Source organism: Anguilla anguilla, chromosome 2 (genome assembly GCF_013347855.1).
Source record: "Anguilla anguilla isolate fAngAng1 chromosome 2, fAngAng1.pri, whole genome shotgun sequence".
NCBI lineage: Eukaryota > Metazoa > Chordata > Actinopteri > Anguilliformes > Anguillidae > Anguilla > Anguilla anguilla.
The window spans coordinates 41859085-41885192 of NC_049202.1; the positions used below are offsets into that span (position 1 = coordinate 41859085).

Below are 26108 nucleotides of genomic sequence, written 5' to 3' on the forward strand. Positions count from 1 at the left end.
GAATGTGTAAAATCTTTTTATTAATTTAAAAACAAGCTTTAAGAAGCTTGAGGTGCTTCTAAAAAGAAAAACTGGCACAAATTTAATTTAGGAATTAAAATAAGATCGGTCAATTATATCATGTTAACATATGCTATATAACATATTCAAAACATAACGTAAGCCTGTAATAAATAACACACACCCAAAACAATAAATCATTGGACAGTGGCTGCACACAATATTACTGAGTATATGCAACTTCAACTGATTAAGTTGAAGACGTCAAATATGCTTTGTAATATTGCGTTAAACCATTGTCCATAATTGTGTCAATTATTTCATGAAGGAAAGGGAAAAATGTTTTTTTTTTAGTGTACTTAATACTGTCGTGTGCAACTACTGTCCAATAATTTTATTTTTATTTGTTTTGAGTGAATATCACATTGCTACCATTTTTGCTACCCTAACTTTGCTACTTAAATGATCTAAACTTATTTCACATGGGAAACTTTGTTTTGGTTATGCAAATAGCCATAAGGCTGATTTTGACCACGCAAACCTGTATAGGGTGTCAAAATAATGGCAGAGAGACAGCTCATTTGATGTGCATTCTGACGATACAAGAAATTATTTGTGTTGTGGGGTTTTGTGTTGTATACTGTACACCTGTGGACATGCAGTGTGTTACCACAGAAGATGAACTAAAGAAGGAAAAATGCCAAGTTATTTAGTTAGGTAACATTATGCTACATGGCTTGCCATATAACTTTTTCCTTAATTCTTATGCAGTTCTATGAGCAGTCCTCATACAACTAGGGAATCTTAAAACTAGCCTGCTAACAACCAAAATGACTGACACCAAATGGGGAGTTCTTGATTGAGTGGAGAGCCACCCTATAGTAGTACATCAGAATATTGCAATGTTAAGCTAGCTACTACAGATGAATGTAAACAGGAGTTTAATTAAGTGTGAAGCTGGCATCTACGGTAGTCAAGGACGCTGTTATGGAAAGGTCAGGAAAGTACTTCAGAAGTGCCGCAATGTAGCCGTGAATGGCAAATGCATGATTATATTTAGGACACCCTTAAACATTTTAAATCTTACGATAGACCTTTTTTTAATTCTCATGGGTGTTCAGGGTCCCTTGGCTCATCGGGGCCCATTTCATTTGAAACAGCTGAAACTGCCACAGCACGCCTCTGCGTGCACACACACACACATGCACACACACAATACAGCCATTTTTACCTGTTCCAAATTAGCAGTCAAAACAATGCATTATTTGAACTCATATAAACCCTCTCAACCTACATTAAGTTCCATTTCTTTCATGAGCCAATCCTCCACCAATCCAGGTATTATATATTGTGTGCATCTGTACATATCCTTAATGAAATACAAGTATTTCAAATGCCCAATTGAAAGCACAGTAGAAAAGTTGTTTCACAAGCTTTGGCTGACATTTTGAATGTAATATGAAAAATAATTAATTCTGTGAGTAAAATTTTATAACTGAAGCTTAAAGATGTAAAGACTGGGTATAAAATGTACATGTGTGTATACATCCAAAAGAAGAGGATTCAAAATCTTTGTATGGAATTGATAACATTCAGCACATAATTGGATAATCTGTTGTGGCTCCAAGTCCAGGGTTCAGAATTAATGCTGTACACACAGGATACTGTGGGCATTAACACCACAACTAAGCTGTAAGCAAAGTAATTTTGGATGGTATCAAATCCCTCTTGTGGTGCGACTGAGTTACTACAAGACCTCTACATAATTTGCAGGGTACAGTCCTTCTTGACCCCCATCCTTCATTCCTCTGCACCAGCCCTGGTCATCCTCTTCCTCTATCTTCAGGAATTCCTCCCCTGGTACATAAGAACAGAGTGAGAAATACAGGGAGTGCAAGGGGGTTAGCTCTGCACATGAAATGTACATGTACAGAGATACAAAAATATAAAAACTGAATATTTTAGTGAGCAGCTGTGGACAGTGTTGGATTTGCAAAAGTTCCATGGAAGTCTTTTCACTTGATTTCTGTAAATTTAGGAATCTATGCACAATTAGGAAATTCTAGGCTGGAGTCCAGTCCCATATGAACACAATATGGCACCACAAATGGACAGGGCCATTTGATCATCTAAAGTCAATAAATCCTTTAGAACAGTGGTGTCAAACTCGTGCCATGGAGGGCCGTGTGTATGCAGGTTTTCATTCCAACCAATTAATGCTGCCTTAATTGAGTCCAATTACTCATTCAGCCATATGCGTTTAACTGCATTGAAGCACAGAATATAAGAACATTTTTATTTAGACAATGCGGGTCACCATAGACGTCGGGTCACCATTGTGCACAAACCTGCATCCCTAATTCAGCAAATAATTTAACTAATTATATAATCAAGGTCTGAGGCTGGAATGAAAACCTGCATACACACGGCCCTCCATGGCACGAGTTTGACACCACTGCTTTAGAAGGTGCAGCATTTCCACTGCCTTGTAGGCCTGAATGAATGAGTGAAAGTATGAAACATTGCATTTATATAGCACTTTTCCAGATGCCCCACTGCTTTACACTAATGAGAGGGAACTCGCCTCAACCACCACTAATGTGTACCAACCTGGGTGATGCATGGCAGCCATTTTGCAACAGAACGCTCACCACACATCAGTTGAACCCCCTACACCAGGGAACCCCCTACTCTTTGCAATGAGTGTCATGGGGTCTTTAATGAGCAGCAGGGAGTCAGGACCTCAGTTTAACACCTCATCACTGCACTGGGGTATTGGGGTTTATTTGACCAGAGGGAATATTGCCCCCTGCTGGCCCACCAACACTACTCCTAGCAGCAAATTAGTTTTCCCAGGTAGTCTCCCATTCAAGCCCAGTCTTGCTTAGCTTCAGCCTTTCAGCAGGAGCAGGGTACATGGTGACATGGCTGCTGACTGCCTTTACCCTTTCTAAACGTAGGCATAATGGTTTCCAACTGTGATTTTCAGGGGCAGATGCGCACCAACAAAGACACAAACAAAAACAAACACTGTTTTGGAGGAGGAGGCATAACAGACCGTTTGACAACCATAGTCCCCAAATTACTTCCAAAAGAGTGGTTTTGTATGATTATGATAAATATTTACCTGCTTTAAAGGAGAGTTCATCGGTTTCTTGTCCCATATATTCATAGAGAGCCCTCACTCTCACACCTCCCATCATTACACTGGGGCAGGGAGAGAGGGAGGTTAACATGGGGATTCTCTGCATATTGCTGCATGTAACAGTAACTATGGGTTGGGCAGTTGTGTATTTGTGGATCTATAAGCTTGAAATATTTTGAAAGCTTAATATACAGCCATTTCTTAGCTAATTTCAGCCTTTCTAACAGGGGAGCAGAAGCCATACCCTTTCATATGACATAATCAGTTTGAATGAGCATGGAAATATTGATTTCAGAAGCTTTGGACCTCACAGTCTCCACATAATGTAGGACTTATGATTTCATTACTTGCAGATGCAGGCTTTTTAAAGTGTGGGGCAGTATTTGGAGTAATATTCTGTATAATACGGTAACAAAGGTGATTATTTTATTTAAATGTTACGGCCAAAAATATGTTAATGCCAAATTTAACATAGCAGGGTGACACATTTTAAGCACAGCCATAGCATACGTTCGCTCGAGCATGTTTTTTTTCTCTGTCTCCTTCTTTCCCTTTGTCTTCTTTTCAGGTGGAATCCATTCCTTGAAAAGAGAATATAAGAGATACAGATTCAGAAAAAAACTTTCCCTTGTTATTTGCCCTTAATGGGTACAATAAATCAGAATAACAAAATGCTCTATACTAAAATCAGTGCACTATTTGTTATATAAAACAGCACCATGTCTTATCAGCACACTACCCTTCAGAACAAATGTCACTATACCTGGAAGCAAGGCCAGTCAGTGGGCATGCCAGGGCCTTGATGGTTCTTCCACCAGCGCAGGTCATCCTGTTCATTAATGGACATGAGAGTGTGGTGGAGCTCACTATATACTGCCTTCACACTGAGAGAAACAGAGAGCTTCATTATATTTAATATAGTTTTTTTTAAATCAGCCAGTGAGCACATATGTACAGTGTGTCACATAAGTCCCAATCACACACAAACACACAAATACACACGTACACAAACAATTGATATATCATTATTTTCATATGCCTAATTAACTTGCCGTTGAACAATTAACTGGAATGATTGCTTAAATTGATTGAATGACCACTTGACACATTGCTCAAAGTATAAGCTCTGTCGACTCCTAGTGGTGGAAGACCAAAACACATGCATGAACAGCCCGAGTCATTTAGATACCAGCGATTTACCAGCTTCATTTATGCAGCAAAGTCTTGGACATGAAGACAACTTTCAACTACTTCTGTACAAATATGAAAGTTGCAATTTCAATGCAGGTGGATGCCTGCATACTGAAATTATGGTTTCTGCTGCCTTGTAAAAGGGCTTGCTGTGGTGTTACTGAGAAATGAAATGGTAAATCCCCACTTTCTCTTTGCACATAAACACACAGTGATTCAAATTAATAGATTAGGCACACACTCTGACTGACACAGCTATACATATATAAAATAGCTTGGCTAGATACGCTGATCAAATTGTTTGGTGTGTGTATGTGTGTGTGTGTGTGCGCGCTAGTGCAAATGTGTGCGTGCTTACCTCTCATTATTGGTCACATCAAGATGTCTATGTATGGACAGGAAAACCTGTTTGAGGAAACTGATCCTCTTCCTCTCTTCCTCCTGAGATTGGTCAAAAATGGACTCCATTTCCTCCATGTAACGTGGAGCATAGCGTGTAACTTCCTCTAATACTTTTTCATAGCGACCACGTACCTATAGAGAAAACAAAAATTTTGTGGGAAAAATACAAGTAAATGTGCATCATATACTATTTGATGGGTGTAGAACCGGCTTCTTTCTTTGTGTCTCTAATTCAAGTAGCTTACATTTATTTACTCCATACAGTTGTAATACCAAAACAGCTGACATTGGACTGCATAATTAAACAAAAATTGCATATAAAATAGTCAAAATGACTAACTAAACTAAAAATATTTCTGCCATCTATGTTATGTGTTCATGCATTCATATGTGCAGCACATTCATAATGCCACCAAAAAAGCAAAATTTGCTTAAACCTTGGTTAGTTTAAAATACGAACACATTAATGAACACCAAACTTATGCATGTTTCTATTGACATGCCCCTCATTGCAATATAGAACCCGTGTTGATGCAAACCGTTTTACTGCAGACCAAAAAGTTTTAAACCTGATGCAAGCAACAACTATTCAATTTGTGGAAGACAAACCTAGCAATTCCACTTGTGCCCAGGCACGTTTGCGCTTTACTGTACATTGTCACAAAAATAGAGCACTACATGTATCATATCATGTGTAGCCTGCTGCTGTTAGGGTATGTATTTGTTTGGGAACATGGGAACAATTATTAGGGCTGTATATTTGCTAGGTTTCTGAGAAAAATAGAATGTATCTTTTGTGACCTGTCTAGTTTGTTACATATTACTCCCAGCATTTATGTTGATATCAAATTAATTTAACAGTACAGATATGCTGCAGTACAAGGCCAAAGGCTGCTCTTGAGCTTAAAAGGCTGTATGAAAAAACACCACAGGTAATGAGCTAATATTGTAAGCTCAAAAATGTAAAGGCATGTCTTTTATAATAATACAATTTCTCTGAGAAAAATGCAGAAGATTATATTTTATGCAGCCGTTTTTGATCATCTTTATCCAGGGTTCCAAACATATAACTACACCATTGTACCCAAATAGCCAATGCTATCTCTTGGAACTGGAATCCATTTCCCTGTTGTTTACCCTTGTATAAATAATGTTGAGCTACAATGACTGGGTAGTATAGTATTCTAATGTTCACATCTCACTGTAAAGGAACCATAAGCAACCTCACTCTGACCTATAAAAGGCAGCAAGAAGAGAGAAAGCAGTGACTGTTGAAAAAGCAACTGTAGGGGCATCATTGAATTTTTGATGTTGTTTTTAGTATGTTTTTTTTTCCTCTTCAGTACATCAGCGAATGACACAAACATTAGGCAGCTTTGCGACTCTCACTTTGTCTTTTTCCTGAGCAGCCTGTTCCCGCTCCTCCTGTATTTTCTTCTGCTTCTCGATGGCGTAGTCAGGATTCCCGCTGGCATGCGCTTCTCTGTCCTGGGCGACCTGTGCCTTGCGGCACGCCTTGTGGTACGCACTGCGCGCCTTCTCTAGCTACAGTAGGACAAACCACAGGGCTACCACATGAATAACAACTTGAAATAATCCCACCCAGTACTTTCATACACTGACAAGGAGTGTCCTTACCATCACAAATGGTACTGTTTATACCAGTAACAAGCAGAAATCTAACTCAAAATCTATCATTGGTCTGGACATTTTACACTTGATTAGCAAGTGAGGCAATTATCAATCAACTTTCACAATCAACAGACAAAGAGACCCAACGTTTTCACTTGATAATGTCATAGTGTAGAATTATTTCTTTCCACATCACGACACAGAATGTAAATAACAATGTTCAACTTAGTAAAATAAATGTTATAATTACATAGAACATGCTTTTAGTAAATCAGAGGTAAATCAGACAGATCAAAATTTGCAAGAAGAACCAATAATATATTTCAATTAGTTAAATGTATTTTAATTAAGATTTCCCCCTCCTCTATTATCCCATGACCAGCCACAACTGTGCACAAAGATCTGGTGCTCATATATAGGCTTGGCTTCACTTGAATGCACAGAAATGCTCCTTTGCAAAGGAAAACACGTAGGCTTACTGAAATTTTATCACAGACCATTATTATGTGACATTCCTTTAAATCGCCATAATTTATCAATAATGGCTTCCTTGACATTCATTGACACAACTCCGATCTTCATCGTGCCAATAAAAGACTCCAGAGGGAATTAAAAGCCTAGCATCAAGACTAGACACTGAAAGCTCTCGTATACAGTACCTGTACTAAGGAAGCAATTTAACACACCTGATTAATCAGAAACATCACTAAGCCATTAGGGACTATATATAAATAGTGGGTGGGGGGGCTATATATATATAAATAGTGCTGTCATTTTTACATGGTGAAACCAAAATGTGTATATATAGATATATAATTTACACACATTTACCTTTTTCAACTTCTTTGCCCAGGGTTTTTGAGCACGAGCAAAGCCTATATCAAAGTCATGGGATTCCCGAAAGCCCCCAAACATTTTCTTGTGGAATGTCTCTTTCTGCCAGGTCTTCACTCTGTCCCCATCTTCAGAAACAAGGGATCGACAGATGGAGGAGTGCAGGGCAGACAGGCGGTCAGCAGAGGAGAGGAAGCACTGCCACGCCCTCAGAAGGGAACCATACAGAGGGCCTAAAACAGAGGAGGAAGATGAGGTGAGAGAGAGAAAGAGAACCAACCGCTGTTTGCTGGACATTTGAGGGGCGGAGCTGGGGGTACTCACTGCTATCTACCAGGGGCTTCCACTTGTTGCTCCACTCACTGAGCTGCTGGGCGTACTGCTTCTCCACGCGGGCCCTCTCCTGGAAGCACGCCACCACGAAGTTACAGGCCTGGAAGCATTCCTCGGTGCGGCGGACCGTGCTCTGGTAGTTCCCTGGCTGTGAGGGAAGCCAAAGGGCACATGTTGATCTATCAGTAAGAAATGGATGACTAAATACTTCATTCTTGAGCTCATTATATAGTAGCATGAGGTAACAGCCATACACGAATAGCTCAGTTATAGTGAAGCGGCCTCATATGACCGGTCATCTTATTTCTAAAAATCCAATATTTTTGTGCATGCATTTCTCTCATTCAGTTATGTTTTTCTAAGCCCCGAACAACTGCACTGCATTCAACTCCAGTTGATATCCAGGGCTATCTTCCATAGTCACAGTGTTTTACAATAAGGTATTTTAACTGAGTGTCTGTTTTTCATTAAAACAAAAGTAGACTTGCTGAGATCATTGGGGAGAGTCATAGATGACCTGGGTATTGATTGTGAGAAATAAAAAATGGTAGGGCAATGATAAACTAGTGGAGAATAAGGGAGGCATGCGTCCTTTTTCTCTAAATGCCTCCTTTTTTGGAGTGATGTGGCATTATTTCAGTCAGAACTCTCACTCACTCCACACAAGTGCATTTAGCACTCAGACAGCCTCAGACAGTCTCCCTCAGTGGCAGGCCATGCAGTTTGTACTTTACGTGCATCAGTGGAGTTCAATCTGTTCACAGGGTACGAATCCTCTGGGATTTCAGTAGATGGTCCCGGAGGCGCTCCCCTCTCTCGGGAGAAACACGGCGCAGCGCTGCCAGCTAAACCTACGTCACACTCTCCGAGCCAAGAGGTCGCACAGCCTGCTCGCCTCAGAGTTAAGCGGAAACAGCCAAATAAACTGCCGCTAGCCAAGAACAACACTGACGCATGCTGCAGAATGACAGCCAGCCAATGAGGTACGATAAACAAGGCTTTTCTCGTAATGTGGTGTGCTGACAGGAAATGTATCCAACAGGCTTGCCGTCGTATGTGAGAACATAGCAAGGCCTCACTGGGAAGGCCCTAGGATAGAGAAGATTAACCTCCTCCTGCTCTCTGTATGAATAATACAGGTTTTCTTTAGGTGATAGAAGTGCTTTAAGAAGCCAGTAAGCACACATAATACACACGTATACGTCGCTGCAAGGTCTGCACAATGTAATCAAATTCATCAGTACAACGTAGCATTTACAGCGTTTGTTCTCTGGCCCTATGTCACCGCTTTCGAACACCAATGCCGCGGCAACATGGGGCAGTGAGCAAATGCTCTACATACTATGTGGCACCGATGAATTTGATTGCATCGTGCAGATGTCATGGCAACATATGTGTGCTTACTGGGAGCAGCTATTGTTTTTTCAGGTAAATGGTGTTTTGATAAAACATGATTTGTGATTGTTGCCCTAGCGTTGACCTTGACATGCAGTAATAGCACCCTGTAAACTCTATTTACACTCCTTTCTATTTACACTCCTTATTTTGTTCTCACCATCCAGAAGCTTTGGTTGTTGGCATCTTCCACGGGTGTCTCTTTTGCCAAAGTTGACATTCTGGGGTCCTTCTGTGTAGAAAGAGGGAAATTAATTTATTGAACTGTATTATTTTGAAAAATCCATTTAGGTGTATTATCATTGATTCATTAGTATTTTTAAGTTTGGTCTTTTAATGCATTATCATTGTTTGACTTATTACAATCATAAGAAAGTACAATACAACAGACACAAACTGCTGTTAGAGAACCAGGGATATGCTGTAAATCAGAGGCTTCTGTAGATGCTGTTTCTAGAGGATCTGTAAAAAGATGTTAATGTCTGTGAGACTTCCAATTAAAATCTGATTTTTTCCTTACAGGTTTAATTTGCTATTTACTTACTCCCACTGGAGCCCCACCAACACAAAATCATGATTCATCAAAAGAAGTAACCATCAGTTTCTTAGCATAACTCCTAAAGCTGTGTGGACTTATCTCATGTCAGCATGCACAGTAAAATGTGCAGTGTTAAACAAATATACAGAGTACACGTGGTCCCTATTGGACTCATATGCTCTTTGTTAGGGTTGTATTAACACTGGACATTTTACTGTGTGTAATAGGTCAGGCTCATATGACAGGTCATAAGCCTAAAAAGTGAGGTCATGAAATTTCTAACTTTGGCTTTTTGATTATTCCCTGTAGGTCCAAAATAGTGAAGACAATGGGCCTCATTCACAAAACTTGTTCATAAACTGTGTGCAAGAACTTTTCCAGGAACATTTGGGCATTCATCATTTTCTGCTTATCTTTATTTGTTCATGGCTGTTTCCTTATGCTAATCACATGAACAGGATTGCACATAATTTACAGTCAACATGCATTATCTCATATACCTGGGGTACACACAAAAACAAAGGTCTGCACATGTGTAATAAATCCCATATTTGTTTTTTATAGGAAAATTTTTAAGAACAAACGTAAGAATAATTTTAAAAAAGTTTTGTAAATGAGGTTCATTAATCTTTTCACAATTACTTTTTTACTGCACAAAGAAAGATAAAATATATTGTTAGATAACATAGGTGTTGGGCGCACACACATTACTTAAAAGGAAGGTAAGTGATAAAGAGAACTAAATAGACAGTTAGTTCATGTGGAAACAGACCTTCATTTGATTTAATTATCAAAAATGAATGATTTTTGTATGTGACAAACTTGTATTTGTGACGGATTCTGTATGTAATAGACAAGTGGAAGTGTAATTGAGAGCTTGAACGCTCCTGAATGTTGGCTCCACCTTCTGGCCGAGTGGGGTGGTTGCATGCTGCCTAAACAATAAACATGCCTCTGGTTTATTTCCTTAATCTTCTGCCAAGAAAAGTCACACCAGACCTTCTGTCAGGGTGAGCACCAGTATGACGGGTCAATTGAGTGCATCTGGCGTGAGGACAGTTTTTGATTTGTCTTTGAGATTTGTTTGGCTGACTCCCCTGACATTCTGATGCCTGCCTGTTCCTAAGACTGTGAGCATTGTTTAAAGTGCAACATTCAGCTAACATTTTCTAATGGATTTACAATGCTTGACTCATGTAGAGGATAATTGTTTTCAAAATATTTTTTGTAAAAATCATAGTAAATACTCTTATCCAGCGTGACTTATTGTGTAGGAGAAACATCAGTGCGCTCAGCTATTTATTATGAACAATAGTTACCTACCCCACTAACAACATTCCCTGATCAAGTAAAGATGTAACATACATCACTAAAGCTACAGAGCAATCAAAATACAAATTGTAAATTCATACAGTAAACATCCATAACAAGTGCAAAGAATAAAACCATTTAAAACTATAATCTGAACAACATTACTTGAATTGAATTAGTAAAAAGGGGGGATTGATGGTTGGGGGACCAAGGTGCAGTCTGAACAAGTGGGTCTTCAGCCTGCATCAGAATATGGCGAACAGTTCCACTATCCTGGCCATGAAGGGAAGTTTGTTCTGTCACTATGGGGCCAATACAGACAGAAGCAACTAGGCAAGGAAGAGAGCCAGTTGCCTCAAATTTGCCAGTTGGATAGATCGGTGCAGGGTGTAGGGTTTGAATGTTGATTAGAGAGATGGCGGCAGTAAAGTATAATGGGTAAGGAGTTGGTCTTGTAACCTAAAGGTCTCGGGTTAGATTCCCTGGTAGGACACTGCCATTGTACCCTTGAGCAAGGTACTTACCTTGCATTGCTTTAGTATATATCCAGCTGCATAATTGGATACAATGTAAATGCTATGTAAAAAGTTGTGTAAGTTGCTCCGGATAAGAGCGTTTGCTAAATGCCTGTAATGTAATATGGTGGAGCCCGTTCCATTCACTGCCCTGTAGGCTAAGTACCAAAGTTTTAAAATTAATGTGAACTGTAACGGGCAGTCAGTAAAGTGATATAAGGAGGGGTGCAACATGAGCATGCTTGGGAAGACTGCAGACAAATTATTTGGCAGCATTTTGTGTTAGCAGCAGCTGCTCAGTGGCACAAACAGGGATGCCAGCAAAAATGGAATTGCGATAGTCTATGTATGAGAGTACCAGGGCCTGGACTAGTAGGAGTGTACAGTAACTGGTGAGGAAAGAGCGGAGTCTCCAAATGTTGCATAGATAGAATCTGCTTGTCCGACTCACTATGGCTACATGGAGAGAGAAGAAAAGTTGGTTGTTAACTTGGAAAAATACTCTTTTGCTTATGAGTATGTGCTCCTTGTCTGGAAATTAAATGTATTACAGAATTTGTTTGGCAAGTAGGATAAAGCTACTATTTACTGTATGGCAGCTCTGAATGCAGCCCAGTCTGCTATTAATTTTCCCCTTCAATAAGGTTACTCCTCTGAAAGATAATCCAAGGAAACAAGGAACACAAAAGACCCCAAATGGTGAACATGAATGAAAATATTATATTAATTTAAAATAATAATTATCAAAAAGTAAAATTCAATCAAGTTAAAATCTAATGGGTTAAGTGAGCAGTAACTGGTGGAATCAACTGAGAAGTCAATCCTAACTCCACATTGGATTTAAAAGGAATTTGGTAATTACGCTGAGCTCCACAATGTTTGAGACAAAGCCATCTCTTTTTTTTTTTTTTTTTTTCTTAATTTGGCTTCAAAATTTCAGATTTGTAATCAAACAATTCACATGGTTAAATTAAAAGGTATGTTCATACATTTTGGTTTTGCCATGTAGAAATCACAGCTCATTTTATACATAGCCCCCCACCATAATGTTTGGGACAAATAGTTTCACGTGTTTCACATATCACTGCGTTGAATTATTTCCTTAGTGCAGGTATTAGAGAGCTTTCAATATCTAATCTTGATTGTAGGCTTTTGATTGCCTTTGCAGTCAGTTATTGGCGTATGTCATAATGAGGACCAGAGTTATGCCAGTGAAAGTCACTGAAACCCTTTTGAGGCTAAAAAATTAGAAGAACTGCAGAGACATGGACCATTAGGCTTACCAAAATCAACTCTTTGGAACATCATGAAGAAGAAGGAGAGCACTGGTCACCTCAGTAATCACAAAGGGCTCGGTTGGCTGAGGAAAACCTCTAGTTGATGACTGAAAAATTTTTACCACTATGAAGAAAAACCCAAAACACCTGTCCAACAGATCAGAGACATTCTTCAAGAGGCAGATGTGGATGTGTCAGTTACTACTCTCCGCTGAAGACTTCACAAAAAGAACAAAAGAGGCTATACTTCCACTAGTTAGCCAGGTTACAGTTTGTGAAGTACCAAAAAGAGTTGGATGGATGAGACTTGTATCAGAGTGATGGCAAGAGCATATCTGCTCAAGTTCAAAAAATACCTCCAAACTCATTGGACTCCAAACTCAAGACAATGGGCCTCATTCACAAAACTTTTTTAAAAATTATTCCTGCTTTTGTTCTAAAAAATGTTCCTACAAAAAAACCAATATGGGATTCATGACTCATGTGCAGACCTTTGTTGTTGTGCATATCCCAGGTGTATGAGATTATGAATGCTGCCTATTTGATTGCATTCATGTGCAAACCTGTTTATGTGATTAGCATAAGGAAATGGCCATGAAGAAATACAGATAAGAAAAAAATGATCAATGCCAAAATGTCTTGGAAACATTACAATTACTTTAAGATCAAATGTGATTGTACACACGTTTTGTGAATAAGGCCCAATTATCCCAAACTTGATGCTAAAGAGTTTTTCAAAGCCAAAAACAATAAAATTCTTTACTGGCTAAGTCATTTACCCTATTTGAATCCAATTGAACATGCTTGTCATACATTGAAGAGAAAACCTCAAGCAAACAGCCGCCGAAACAAGCAGTAGCTGAAAATGACTGCAGCACCGGCCCAGCAGAGCATCACCAGAGAAGATACTCAACACCTGTCTATAAGTCACAAACTTCAAGCAGTCATTGCACGTAAAGGATATGTAACAAACATGAAAAAGTACTTTCATGTACTTTCATTAACATAACCATGAGGTGTCCCCAACATTCAGGTGTCCTGAAAAGGGTGGGGGGAGGGGGGGGGGGGGGTAGTATAACAATTGCTCTAATTTCTACATGATGAAACCAAAATGTAGGCCTATAAAAAATAAATAAAAGCTGAGGCTCTGCACTTCCACCACATGTGAATTGTTTGATTATAAATCTAAAATTTTGGAGCCAAATCAAGAAGAAATAGTGTTTTTCCCAAACATTTTGGAGTTTGCTGTAAATATAAAAACAATATATGGCAATTAAAAATAAATACAGTACATTTATACACTCACTGATAAATGTAGCCACACTAATTGTAACTAACTGTACTGAAATGTAATTTTAATAAATGAAACGTAGTCTCTACAGAAATAAAAACTTTCCGGGAGCGGAGACACTGCAACACCGTGGATATGTGTGCATAGATGTGAAGGACTACCAGTGCATTTTTAGGACAAACAGGTAATTGACTTGATCAGATCAACCAGAATAAGCCACTTTGTAACAATGTCACCTATTGTCCCTTTCTTCCGTATGCCATATTGTAAAAACTAGTGCCTGACTGTTGATATGATGTGTTCATAGGATGCGTTAGCAGTCTCAGTGGACAGTACAGAATTATGCTCATTGGGGTTCCTTCTTAAAGTAGTGATAGGGCGGCAGTGTAGTATAACTCATCTTGTAACCTAAAGGTCACAGGTTTGATTTCTAGGTAGGACACTGCCGTTGCACCCTTGAGCAAGGTACTTAACCTGCATTGCTTCAGTGTATATCCAGCTGTATAAATAGATGCAATGTAAATGCTACATACAAGTTGTGTAAGTCGCTCTGGATAAGAGTGTCTGCTAAATGCCTGTAATGTGATGTAATGTGATACTTAATGAGAGCAAAGCCAGACATTCATTTGTGATGCAAAGAGATTATATCACCATGTATTGCCGAGGACAGCATTTAGTGCGATACTGCTGAAATGTCATAGCCAGTCTAGCCATATATGGTCTACATGGGATTTCATACACAAGTGAAATTTTCACCCATTTTTTTTTAATTTTGAAATTTTTATGTAAATATTTATGAATTCTTCTTCAATATTTCAACAGTCTACTATGACCAGACAGGCAAACATGTCTATATTTGTTTCTGAGAGACAAACAGATGCATCTGAGCAGCAATGCCTTGCTGATGTGGGAGACTTTTGGGAGGCTGTTTGTATGACTGATCTCATCGTCATGGCCCACTGCTCAAACCTACATTTTGCTCCACCACACAGTCAATCAAAAAAAGGAAGCTTAAAAGAAAAGACAGTGGGTTGCAGATACAGATGACTGGATAGAGATCATGCTGTTTACTTGCTAGTCAGTCTGTCAGATAGAAAATGACAGCTACAAATACCGAGGGTCATGGCAAGCAGGGTTGGAGTCACTTCCATTTCAAGTCAGTTTATGAAATGAATGAATTACCATTCAATTCATGAACTGAGAAAAAATCATACAATAATGCTCTATGAGTATTTTTCCATTCATTCATTGGATTTCACTTTACTGTACATCCTGAATTGACAGTTGAAATGGAATAGAGTCCAACCATGATAGCATGCTTTAGATACAATAGAGAGAGAGAGAGAATTTTAGATAATTATGGAATAGTGCAAATGGGACAATCTGGGACAGACATACAGATAGAGGTAGTTTGGTACATTGTATATAGTCCTTCGGTCAGTAGCTTGGTATCCTACGGATGGAATCTGACAGCCAGAATAGAATGCCCTCACCCAGCATTCCAATCTCTGAAACTCTAGCCATCCCAAAATAAACAAGGGTGAGAAAGGTCATCGTTCCCTGCCTCCTACACCCTCTCCCACATGTTCTCTCAGCTGGCTATGCTGCTCTTCTCATTCTCTTTTTCCAGGTCTTTCCCTTTCACCTTTTATTTACATTAGAGACAACACAGCATACATACAGGCATCCACAACACTGTGCTGCACTCCATACTGATCAGCCTCATCTTTTCAAGAGGTACATAGAGACTTAACAGAACATGCAGTTATTGCCATAATCATGAATACTTTACCTTTATAACACAAATGTATTGTAATAATTCAGCAAATCTTATCAGAATTGAATTCCAGTGAATTCCAGTCCAAATGCACTGCTTTATATTCTCCTTGGTGTTTACACATTGCATTACATTAAAATCACTTGGCAGATGCTTTATCCAGAGTGATGTACAATAGTGGAGAATATCAGTGTTACTCTTAGGAATACAGAAGTGTGGTATCACCTAGACAGCACAGAGGTCCATTTATGAAACAACGTGTATTGTGACTAAAGAATGTACCACTTGACAGATCTACCTATTTTTACTCAGCTATGACTATAACATTATCCGAAAGGAAGTACAAAGAAAGAATGAGAAGGAAAGGTTATAAAAAGAGGGTCAGGGGAGCAATGATGCAATCTGAAGAGGTGTCTTCAGTCTGCATCGGAAGATTGGCACGAGGTCCGGTTTCCAGCCACCCAGTAGCGGAACTGATAGGTCTGTAGGTGTTTAGGGCATGGATAATCAAATCTGGACCTTGAATTCAAATCCGGCCCTGGTTTTCTTTCCCCCAGGTAATTAACTGAACCATTAGTGCTACTGATTGGCCCAACTGTATTCACACCTGACTCCCAGGTAAAGGGAGGGTGTAAAACCAGAAGTTCTTGGACCTCGAGGGCCATTATTTGAGTAACAGGACTGTAGAAACAATGGAAGTGACCCTTTACTGCCCCAAAGGCCAGTGCCCAGGTTTTGAATTTGATGCAAGCCAAAGGAGACCTGACTGAGTCCAGGGGGGTTGTACATCTTTTTGACATCCAGTGCATGTGCACATACAACTCGCGTACACGTTAAAAACAGATACTCCCATATATGTGCAAACATGTGCACACACTCACCCATATCGCTCATTCTATTTCTAACACACTCATGACATACACACACATGCATGGACACACACACACACACACACACATGCATTCAAACGCATACACAAACACGCGCACATATAGTAGTATTAGTATTCCACTGTCAATTTCCCCCCTGAGCATGTAGCTTTCCAACAACACTATCACAGGACTGACCAAGAGAGAAGAAAGAGAGAATTATATTTCTGATTTGCAACCCTCACCCATTTCCTGCTCCTCTCTCACCGCAGTTTCAGCTGTATTATGCATTTACACTGTGTGTTGTCAGGCCTGTGCATGTTGCATCTGATAGGCAACATGGTGACTATTCCAATTAGGGGGTCAACAGCTGTGCTCAGCGATCATGGAGACAACACACAGCAATTAGCTAGGTCCGATTCTGCCTGAGGTTAAGAATACAATGAATTATGTCCTGCTTAACCTTTGATCCCACTTCCTCTTCATTTCCTCCTCCCACTCTGCAGTCTCTCCTTATTATACAGTGCAGAGTTAATGCGCAGAGATGGAGATGGAATTGGAGTAGGCGTGCCTACAACCTCAGTTTCTGATTGTTGTAAAAATCTAACAGTACCTAACTTTGCCACTATAATGGCAAAGAAAGAAAGAATATACTACTAGAGTATATCCTATTGACATTATAATATCAACTAAAATGTAATTATTAATATGAAATGTAACTAACATTAAGGTATACTGTTGTGTTACAAATTTTACAAATACAGCATCATATAAATCATTTAATAGAAAAACTGAGTACTCAATATTCCACGGCTTGACCACTTACAGACTAGTGATTCTATGCAATCAAAAGCTTTAATGACTTTTTAACTCTCTTCTAACCCTATTGCATTCCCATTCTGTCACGACCGGTCACCCCTATTTGTCTGCCATACTTTTGACAAACATTGCCCTGCAACCAGAACACTGCATAGAGAAAATATGGGTTGAGATTGATAAAAGCAGAAGTTCACCAAAATGTATGAAACTGTTTCAACTAATAGTAGAAATCTGGTTTTCCTACCTTTCACTCTTCAACTGGTGACTTTTTTGCTCTGTCTCTCCTCTTACTTTTTCTAGGTTAGGGTTTTCCCTCTCTTTCCCTGGAAATTTTTCCCTCTTCTTCTTCTCTTGCACACTCCTTCACTCTCTGGCTCACTTTGTCAGTGTCAGATGATGTGGCTTTCTCTCTCTCTTTCTCACTCACCCCTCTCTCTCTCAACTACAAAAACAGCTGCAGGAAACTGGTCTTTTCTCCTCCCCCTCTCTCAGTGCAGTGTTAATGAATTGTTGTGTCCAGGCAGTTAGTATCTGAGTGTATGTGACCCTGAGATTTAACCCTGTATTAGTCACAATGCTGTGCAAATGTAACATAGTGTTCCAGCCAATTAGTGTGTGTATGTGGCTTTGAGAGAAGCAGTTGTGTTTTCAACACTTTGTGCACTTCATTTCTTCACTGTTGTGTTTGTCATATGACCTCATGCAGAGGTCCTTACAGTGGAATAGTTTCGAACAGTAAAAATGACAAATCATATAACTACAAGCAATAGACAACTAAAGTAAAAAATAAAATAAAAATACCAATGCAAAACACCCTGACTCGCACGTTTAAAAGTTACATAAAATGTGTTCCATTGCAATATGTATCCTATGCAACTTAAGTGCCAAGTGAAGAAGAGTGCATAAGAATGCATCATATGACAGAATGGCTTTAAATGTAGGCCTTCTACACCAACTGGAAAATAGTTACCCAAATATTACTTAGTAACTTTTATCCCTGAGATGACCAAGCATCTAATGAGAAGCACAGAACCGTGGGGTTCAGTCTAATTATCGATGCTGGTTGTTGTCACATACAATATTATTATCATTCAAAGTGCTTGAAGATGTGTTTAAAGTCTAACATAATTTTATACTTTCACTTTTTCCGAGAGAACGCAGGTTTGGCTCCCTGCCATTTTCTCTGTCACTTAACTTTTGAATCATTTAACACTAATGTTTTCACCCATCAGCCTATAATTGAATAAAATAAAAAAAAATGCAACCTTTTTCTAAAGTAATTATTTGTCATACAACACATTATCATGTTCTGACTGATTAAAAGTCCGGGGATGTGAATGTGGAACATACACTGATCATATAATGAACATTTTAATTTGTGTTTCAGGGTAATATCTTTGAACAAAACAATCACCTTCTGAATAATGGCTGCTTCTATAAACATTACTTCCGCTATCAAACAATACATTGCAAAGGAAATCACAAATAATTCTCAACCTGTTTATGGCTTATTTATTAATGCTGAAACCTGGCTTGAATATAGTCATTTTTACATATCATTTCCCAAAATGTTACAGTTTGGGAATCGAGTAGCCTTAGAAGATCTTCAGAGAGCCATGGACAATTTACTGTCTCCAATGTATTTACTGGCAGGGCACAAGAGAGGGGGAAAAGACCACACCTTTGCCATTAGGGAAAGGACAGGCCCACAATCAGAGTAGTAAAAATGGACAGGGGTTTTGAGGAAGTGAAGGTTTAGAAATGACAATGGGAACAGGGGGGAGGTTTTAAAAAAGATAAGAAATCAGGCAATCAGGAAATAATACTTTATACTGATTGTCTAAAAAAATATATAAATGTTCCTAGTTGCACAGCACACATCTTTTTTCCACATTTGATAGAATGGTGTGTGGTTCTTCACAGATTATGGACAAAAAAAACAGTTGAAATGTTGGTTTCTGATTAATCAAGCATTAATGTTTCCACTGCTTCATACTGACATTTTGGGTTAGGTCCACTGGGGATTACTCTTTGTTTTGCATAGTGAATTCTATAAATACACAGAAACAAACTAAAGATGCACACACCATTAAAACATAAGACAAAAGATCATTATCAGTACTTTGGTTCTGCTCTGTCCTGAACCATGACAATTCCACACCCCTCTGTAGTTGGTTGTGGGTCATGTTGCAGAAACAGCTGCCTCAAACATCTGGTGGCAGGCTCACAAAAAACTGTGTCTGATTGGTGTCTGAAAAACAACTCTCTTTCACATCCAATTCAAGGAACCCTGTGTTGCATGAGAGATCAGGAAGTCACACTAGCTATGTACCTATGCACAGTGTGATTTTAAATAATGTAAGAAACTCATTGACCAACTTGAATACAGTTGGACAGTAAAACAGCACTATTCTGCAGCATCACTATCAGCACAGAGCAGTATATGTATAAGTATATTCATATGGCGTGAATTTATGATTCAGTTCAGCCTTACATAATGGAGTATGCCTAGAGTTCAATCCATTATGTTGTATGAATTAAACTCTAAAATGTAAATATTGAAAAATATATTATGTAGGCATATTTTTGGACAACCGCTTTGGGGTCTTTTCTTTGACAAGTTTTTTTTCTCTCTCAATCTTTTCTGTGACAAGTAAGTTATGTGATTTTGCTCCAGGAATGGTGTTGAGTAAAGTATTGCACCCTGTAAAAAAAAATTACGGGTGTACAGTACTTAAACCGAAAACGGGTGTGCAATATTTTACACGACAACGGCATTACTGCGTTTTCAATTGTAGCTGATTTGAAAAGGGCAGTACGGATGGTCAGCCTCAAAGAATGGGGTCCTTTGTAGAAACGTCCTTTAAATTCGGCCATTTTCAGAAGTGAAGTCTTTTCAAATGGACGATCATGGTGTACGCAATGTTTTTCGGGGTGAGTGTATAGCATTTAAGTGATCTCATTATAGTTTTCCTCGTGAAGATTAGATTATTTCTGTGGCTGCGTTCATACAAACATCCAAATGGTTCACGTTGGAACTAGCGTGTTAATGTTTCCACATTTACAGTTAAAACAATTTATGGTCCACGTGCTCTTTTCTAGCTAGCCAGTTTAACTAGCTAACGTGTTAATGTTAGAACATGGTTACATGTGGATCTTAACAATTCGTCTGCACGCTTGTTCTATTGTTTTGAGATATAAAAACTGTACATTTGCGCATGTACATAAAACGGGGTTTGAACGGTCAAGCTTCACTGTAAAAGTTATATCATGAGCCTTTAAGGCAGGATAATATGTGCCACACTGTATACAACTGTCCAGGGTACTGCTTATTTATTTTTTTGCGTGCCAAATTAACTTGCCGTAGACCATTTGCAACCCCGGATTGTTGGACACGCGAGTCGTAATCGTTGCGTTGACCAATTTCCCATTTAATCTGACAATTAATACTACCGGCACGAGCCAAACATATTGAGGCAAGCTTTCTAGAAATTACGGGCCAAATTTAGGCCGACTAAAATTATACCAGCGATGATTTGTCTCGATCCATTCCCCATACAGCTAGGCACTGTTCTGACCAGCAGTGTGGTTTCTTGCAGAGCCCCTTCTGGTCGACGGCAAACTATGTTGCATCTGAGACTTGAACCTACCCATCTAGCATTTAATGTGTTTAGGGTACCCGTAACGTAGTGATCACTTCAAGCTGGGGTATAGTTTTTCCTTACGGTTCTTTGAATAGTATATAGCTATTCAATAGACCCAGATTTAAAATGGACCCACGTTTTAGACTAAAGTTAAGGTTTTGATAAAATTGTTGTCATTACACATGGTTAATACTATGGAAGCAAAATTCAAATGAACGCAAGTCGTTTTCATTGTTAAATTTTTTTTTTTTTAGCAGTGTAAAAAGAGCCATGGCACGATTCAAGGGAATTAAAAACCTCTGTGCTCAGGTTTCTTACAGATGACAATTCTATCCTAATGTGTAGGCTACTCAAAACGAAATATAATGCTGTGAAATTTAATTTCAAAAGTGTAATTAAATGCACAATTAACTTTGAATTCTGATATTAATCGTGAAAAAAATTTTGATTGACAGCACTATTTAGATGAGCCTACATGTGGTGTCCTGTCTTTTTCCCATCTCCAATGATGCTTTGCACTGGGCTCCGAATCCTTGTGACGATTAAGTGCAGCTCTGCCCTGACAAGGTGGAGTCTGAGGAGATTGGAAACTTAAGACCATGTTGTGCCTATAGCAGTAACGGGTTTGGTTAGTTGAGTACCGATTTGTCAAAGCAAAGTCATTGCTTGATGTTCCCAGAGTTGCAGGAAGTGAATGAATACATAAACATCACCTTAAATTGCAGAGTGATTAATGGATACATTTTCATGCTGCCTCTTCAGGTTCCTGGACCGTGCTTGAAGACGACAGTCTGCTTCGTTCACTTTCCTTTCTGTGATGGTATGAATTTAATATCTTCTCCGATGAGTTTACCAAGTAAATGTGAAGCGCTTTATACTGGTTCCATTCTTTTGTGACTTAGTTGCATAAACTAAAGATTTATCTTCAGTTCTGTTGCTGCTTTGAAGAAATTAAGTTCTGAACTACTGTGTTTCAAACCGTACATATGCCTATATGTAGTACATTAGCTTGTCTTGTCTTTGTAATTGTATTAAATATGTAAAATACATTTGTTGCCTTTTGTCCTCATTGTATGAAATGTTCTACACATTGATTTCCAGGCCAAAGGAAATTGTGCATTCTGGTAGTGACCTTTAGGCACTAGTCTGAGGTTTTGTTTTTCCTTCAGCCATTCTTTAACTTTAGTCTTGAGTTCATGTTCAGTTTTTCTCCAAACATTTTTAGCAAACATGACTGTACCACCTTCACAACAGTACATGCTATCAGTGCTGTGACAAGGAAAGTCCCTACAGGCCAGCTTAAGATGAGTGAAATCTGTAGTGATTGCAAAGATTTATGAAGCTTTTCCTGTATTGTATTGAAAGGGTTCATTACTCTGAGCTTTTAAACGGTGAATGTTGGCGGCTTCTGTTGGTTGAAAGGACAGTGTGCAACTAACTATTTCTGACTACTATTGTCAGTGAGTAACTAGTAAAGCTGTGCGTATTTCTTCAAAGAATGTCAATTATGTAGCTCCTATTTGGTAGTTAACCATGTTAGTTTCAGTCGGCAGGTTAACATTTAGCAATGCCTTCTACCTATTTAATAGGCAATATGTAGTGTGTGTGTGAGAGAATATATACAGTATACACATGTATTTCTATTTATACATTCTTGACACTTCAAAAGTATAAACGCTGAAAATGTATAAATCAATTTTGAACTTTTTTCCCCTTTGGGTTTCAGGAGGATAGAGCTTACCTTGTGTATCATTGGAAATTGCTCCCAAATTGCAGATTGCCCTCTCTTCCTTGCTGGTTCCATCTCTGTACAGTGTCTGGGACTGACACAAACTCCTTCCACTACCTACGAGACTCGCATCAAAGCTTTGATTCCTTTGAATCCGTTACCAAAGCAGTCACATGATTGTGTGTCCCGAATCAAACTGGACGTCATTGATCATTTGTTTATGGCCAAATTAATCAAGCCTCCGCACACTTTCTAGTACACTGCCTTTTTATTTTTTTGACATGCTTTGGAGCTTCGGTATCGGGTAACACCACTAGAAATCTTCAAAACCATTGCATTGCTGCTACCCCAAACTTCAGACGGAAGAGCTCAAATTTAAAATGGGTAAAGCTGGTTCATTCTCAAAGGTAGGTAGTGTCACTTGGGTGCGTCCCAATACTAAAATCTATCCCTTTAAATTAATTTTTATAATGCGCTACTGTGTAGATGAGTGTAAATGCTTCAATACATCCAGTCTTTGATTTATCTAGATCAAGTTTTAGTCTTGCATTTCAATTCAAACATTTTCCTTTTCAATCTTACGTCATTAATTTGTCAGTTATTGAAGCTTCTTCAAAATCGGATTTCATTGGTCGACATTAATATAGTGGGTGTGCTGCTATGGAAATTGTCGTTTGCATAATGAAACTGGAAAACTGACATTGATCATCAATTACTATATTTGGCTGGTATTATGTATTTTTATTGCATCAACTTTGTAGAATCAAGATCATCCCAATAGTCTGGATTTTCAGTCCTTACTATTAAATTCTGAAAAACCCAGTTGCCACATATGTTATATAAAGTAAAATGGGATCCAGACCAGAATGATCTCAATCTCTTCTAGTTTTTAAGATGTAATTTAATCCAAATGACTGTTAGGCATGGATTTATAACCGTGGTAACCAACCCTGTTCCTGGAGATCTACCATCCTTGTAGGTTTTCATTTCAACCCTAATTTGGCGCACCTGGCTCAAATTTGCAGCTCAAAAAGATCTCTAGCTGTTGAATGAGGTGTGCTTTGGGGTTGGATTGAAAACTGACAGGACAGTTGATCTCCAAAAACAGGGTTTGTTACCACTGGTTTATACCTATCCTCATGGTACAACAGTTTTTAGCCTCTTCCCAATTTAAATCGGTGAGCATTGTAAGCCCAAACCAGCTGCCAAATTTCTATTTAATACAGTACCTTCAACATTTTTATTTGAACTGAGAGATCTCAGTGGTGCAGGAAAGCTTATGAAGAACCTTTGGTCTGTACAGTCTTCTAGCCCACTGCAGATCTATCCTCTCTGTGTATATACCGATACAACAGTCCTTGACACACATTTGAACAGCATTCCTAAATGGGCTGATTGGTGGTAATTTTCCCGATTTGCACACAAGGTGCAGTGGTCAGGTAGGTCAATTATGAAATTCTAAATAGATAGCAAACAGACATGGAAAAGAATGATTTGTCGGCAGATCAATGTTAAAGTATTTGCCACCGAGCTGCTGATTGATTACATTTGTAATTTTGGAACTAAGGATACCAGAGTAAAACAGGTTTGATTGAAATGGGAAACATCAGACCTTTTGAAATCCACATTATAAGAACACATATTTGGAAAACTGAACTCATTCATGAGCATTCATCAAACCTTTACCATTGCTCAGTGTAGAACAAGTCAATGGAACAATCCCCTTCTGCAAAAAAATGGATGTAAAAAGTGAGGAGTACTCAGCACTGTTATTCAGAACTTGTTTTATTTCAGCATCTTTATTATAATTCTAATAATTAATATTTTCATCTCTTAAAACATTTTAAATTCATATATACTGTATGTTTATGTATATATGTGTATATGTGCATATATATATATATATATATATATACACACACATACATACATACATATATATATATAGTTGTAAATAACCTTTAATCTGTTCATATCATTATTTCTCTTTTTTACAACTTTAAAATATTCTTTTAAAGGAAATAAAATAATGCTTTCTATACCCCCTGATCAATCCCTTCATCATGGTTTTACTCCTTTGTAATTGTACAGTATCAACAACCCTCCATTTGACATAGGCACACATCTGTTTATGTGAGAAAATATTTATTTGAAAGGCCCTGTATAATATGTCTGAGAAAACATAAGGGATGGTAAGGATTTTAGGGCAATGCCTTGAGCTCAGATCTAAATTACTACAACTTGTTGGTGGCCTTACAGATTTCTTTGGATAACAGAATGAATCTTCAGTATAATCTCTGTATAACTCAATGGCTGAAACAAAATATATATGTAACAAAATATAGCTCATTATCAAGGTCATTTTTCCTTAACAAAGTAAAGCTGTACAGTGGCTGTACAGAACATCAGAGCCAAAACTCTTTGCTCACTGTGGGGCCATATATTGTAATACACAGTGAGAAACAACAGAGGGAATAGAACAAGTTGTGTAGAAAGCACTTCAATAAATAAATGAACAAAATGTACCTTATCTTCATCTTAAACCTTATTTGGAAGACAGAGATTCTGTAGAACTTCAAAAATTGTACATCTTGAACAGTTATTATGATCATCACTAATATTGTTACCATCATCGTCACAATTATACTCATCAATATAACAGAATTTCTCAGTGATATAATTCTCCCAAAATAATTCCACAAGAGGGGTAATAAAGAAGGTCACAAGAGTGTGTACATCTGTGTGTGTGTGTGTGTGTGTGTGCGTGTTTACAAGTGTATCTAAAATGTTCATAGGGCCACACTCCTTTTTGAATAGGAAAAGATGGAGACATACAAAGATGGAGAGAGCAGAACTTGCTCAGCCCACTGAAGTACAATACCCTTAGTGTGCGTGTGTGAGGGATGCACCACTATGTTTGCAGGATCAACAGGAGATAGGGTACAAGCTCAGTAGATGATATAGATTTATAAAGACAGGTATGCAGGAAAAGAGAAGAGCCCTTTTTGAGTTGATCACTGCAACAGTTTATGAGAATCAGAGAAAAAGAGACAGAAAGAGGGAGAAAGTGACCCTTTGTGATTGTACCTACAGATATAAATCTTTAACCATATTTTACTGGCACTATTCAAACCAACAGATCACTGTTAGCATCTATAATGTAAACCAGGTCACAATATAAATCTCCACTCATTTACCCTGTTGCCTACCTCTTTATACATACGTGTTTTGGTTTATCTGTGGTTGCCCTACATGCTTATTATTTTGTTAGAGAGTTGCCACTATTTGAAAAGCATTGAATCAATTGTTTTTCACTGAAGAGACGGATTAGCTTTATAATTATATATATATATATATATATATATATATATATATATATATATTTCAAACCTGAAAGCCCCAGCAT

General features: G+C 38.4%; 1 protein-coding gene, 1 long non-coding RNA gene and 1 other non-coding gene across 4 annotated transcripts; 2 read left to right on the forward strand and 1 right to left on the reverse strand.

The window, feature by feature from the left end:
* On the reverse strand, window positions 1–17806 carry LOC118221752 (protein kinase C and casein kinase substrate in neurons protein 2-like). Of its 2 annotated transcripts, none has more exons than XM_035407117.1 (10): window positions 17574–17806; window positions 9093–9161; window positions 7529–7685; window positions 7202–7437; window positions 6128–6283; window positions 4695–4870; window positions 3909–4029; window positions 3656–3726; window positions 3128–3207; window positions 1–1857 (listed from the first exon to the last, which is right to left on the reverse strand). In XM_035407117.1, the coding sequence occupies exons 2-10, from the start codon at window positions 9150–9152 to the stop codon at window positions 1748–1750; spliced, it is 1167 nt and encodes a 388-aa protein (XP_035263008.1). In that variant the 5' UTR covers window positions 9153–9161; window positions 17574–17806; the 3' UTR covers window positions 1–1747. The 2 variants fall into 2 exon arrangements, with proteins under 2 accessions (XP_035263008.1, XP_035263007.1); XM_035407116.1 differs by having other exon boundaries at window positions 9093–9164.
* Window positions 17807–20063: 2257 nt separating this feature from the next.
* On the forward strand, window positions 20064–22022 carry LOC118219847. Its single transcript, XR_004763856.1, has 2 exons — window positions 20064–20263; window positions 21736–22022. It is a non-coding gene; the product is annotated as an uncharacterized LOC118219847 (long non-coding RNA).
* On the forward strand, window positions 21471–21558 carry LOC118221971. Its single transcript, XR_004764235.1, has one exon. It is a non-coding gene; the product is annotated as a small nucleolar RNA SNORD88 (small nucleolar RNA).
* Window positions 22023–26108: the final 4086 nt, after the last annotated feature.

What these genes read in the sequence shown, in the direction of transcription:
- LOC118221752 (XM_035407117.1), bottom strand. Translation starts at nt 9,152, where the DNA reads ATGTCAACTTTGGCAAAAGAGACACCCGTGGAAGATGCCAACAACCAA. An exon ending in CTGACTGGCCTTGCTTCCAG is followed by an intron (nt 3,727 to 3,908) that starts GTATAGTGACAT and finishes TCTCTTTTCAAG; the next exon opens with GAATGGATTCCACCTGAAAA. An exon ending in TGAACTCTCCTTTAAAGCAG is followed by an intron (nt 1,858 to 3,127) that starts GTAAATATTTAT and finishes CTTATGTACCAG; the next exon opens with GGGAGGAATTCCTGAAGATA.